At 55.3% G+C, this 2,044-nt stretch overlaps 1 protein-coding gene across 1 annotated transcript; it reads right to left on the bottom strand.

Moving 5' to 3' along the window:
* Window positions 1-763: 763 nt before the first annotated feature.
* On the bottom strand, window positions 764-2,032 carry GLOTRDRAFT_134716 (uncharacterized protein; the record flags this gene model as incomplete). The annotated part of the gene is made up of 3 exons (XM_007873647.1): window positions 764-772; window positions 816-1,804; window positions 1,873-2,032. The coding sequence occupies 3 exons, from the start codon at window positions 2,030-2,032 to the stop codon at window positions 764-766; spliced, it is 1,158 nt and encodes a 385-aa protein (XP_007871838.1).
* Between the last annotated feature and the right edge of the window lie 12 nt (window positions 2,033-2,044).

Raw genomic sequence — 2,044 nt, 5'->3', positions numbered from 1 at the left:
CCCAGCTTTCGCCAGTCGCAGTGTGTCCTGTAAATAATGAAGTCCCCCAAATCGGGGCTGCTTGGAGGCGTCACATCACGCCTCGCTTCGCCGTCGTCGGCATTTTGCGTCGGTGCCGCGGATAGCGTGGCTGGCCAGTTCGCGTTCGTGCCGGTGGCTGACATCATTAAGTAGGCGGTCGAGTCAGGGATCACAGTGCTGATCTGATCGGTGCTGTAAATAGCGTTGGCGTGTACGTCGGCTGGCAATCGAGTGGGCGCTACCAGTAGCTCTTGCGCGGGCTCGGAAGTAAAAGGATTGTTGAAAATCAAGTAAGTGCCGTCTGAGCGCTCGTCAATAGAAATGCGGTTGCCGCGCTGCCAGGGTCTACCTAGCAGTAAATCGAAGGGGGCGTGTTCGGCCACGTAAAGATTTGCCCAAGTTCTTATTCCTCCACAGGTGAGGGGTACATTTTGGACTAGTCCGTCCATTATCCCGTCCCCTCCGTTCGCGTCATGCATTGTGATGCGCCGACTTCGATCTAGTGGGCGTTTGATATACTCTTGCCAAATGCGTTTATGTACAATGTTTAGCTGCGAGCCTGTATCAACAATTGCGTCCAATGGACGCCCATCACATTCTAATGTTAATTTGATCAGGGCATCCCGATCGTGCGAGATAATCGAGTGCGCGACCGCATTTCCCCCGGATGCGGGTGGCTGTGCAGGGCGCTTAAACCTAATCGCGTCCTGCAGCTGATAAGATACGTCTTTTGACACGCCAATCACTTCCCCTACCGAAAGGGTAAGTGGCGCGCTAAGAATCTTATCTAGAACCTCGCGTGGCCTGGCCGATTCCGAAATCTTGGATTGCATGGGCGCCACACGCCTCGGCTTTTCAACCGGAACCGGTTTGGCGCCTCCCGGTAACTCGGATTGCCGGTGATTCGGCATCACAGGACGCGGTAGGCTTATTGTCTTGTCCTCCATTATAACGTCCTCATCGGTTGGCTTATACTCTTGGGGCTTAACGTCGATGGGGATTATCCTCATCCCCTCTTTGCCTGGTCTCTCGCCTGGTGGACTCTTCCGCTCGTTCTTTCGTGGTCTGGGCGGCATTACAACTCCATCCAGTATCTCTCGTCGCGCGGTCTTGCCTTGTTTGACGCCACGCTCGGCAGGCATTACTAGAACCTCGTCCTCCGATTCGTCGAACGTGTCGTATTTGGTGGTGAAATGGACTCGGCGGGCATCAGGTACGTCCCACCCTAGTGTTGCATAGTGTGTAGTTGCTAATTGTCTTTCCACAGCATCCGCGATGGGCTCGGTGGGGCCGCGTCGTATTCGGCTGCCATTGCTCAGCACCAGCTTCCCATTCGTGTCCTTGCGTACGGCTCCCTTCTCAAGCAGGTCGAGTATCTTGGGGCACGAACTCAATCCATGGCCGACCTCGCCGCACCCGAAGCATGTCATTTCGCTCGCGTTACGCGTCTGGAAGGAGCGGTCGGGTCGGGGTGCTGGGGTGATAGGTTGGAGCGGTTGGTTTGCGGGGGCGGCTGGTACGTCAAATGCACTTGCGTAGGGTGGTCGGACGGCGAACACAACATCGCGGTCTAGCTTGAGGGCGCGGAAGTACATTCCGGCGTAACGTGCGTCGTTGATACTCATCCGCGACAGTTGTTTTACTAACGATTCCACCTCGTCTTCTAGTCCCGCTTTACGCTCGTCGCGCTCGAGCTGCTTCAACCTTCCCTCGGCCTTGGGACCTTCAATTATGGCGCGTCGCTTATCCTCTCTCGCTGCTTTCTTGTCGGCGCGGGTCTTCTCTGCCCCGTGTTCGTTTTCTCTCTCGTGTTCCTGTTCCGTGTCGCGGTTACGTTCTCTCCTCCTTGACCTTTTCTCGCGTTGCGCTGTTCTCGTCCCGCTATTTCCCTTTCTTCTTCGTTGGATGATAGCTCTCGCTCGAAAGAATTCTTCGTCGCTATCCTCTTCGCTTTCTGTGTCTGAGTCGTAGTCACTGCCTGTCTCGTCACCAGTAGTTTCTGAATCCACATCTGAATCGTCCG

This window comes from Gloeophyllum trabeum (genome assembly GCF_000344685.1).
Source record: "Gloeophyllum trabeum ATCC 11539 unplaced genomic scaffold GLOTRscaffold_00426, whole genome shotgun sequence".
In the NCBI taxonomy this organism is placed as follows: Eukaryota; Fungi; Basidiomycota; class Agaricomycetes; order Gloeophyllales; family Gloeophyllaceae; genus Gloeophyllum; species Gloeophyllum trabeum.
The sequence above is the reverse complement of the archived record's forward strand: the minus strand, read 5'-3'. Positions and strand labels throughout refer to the sequence as shown.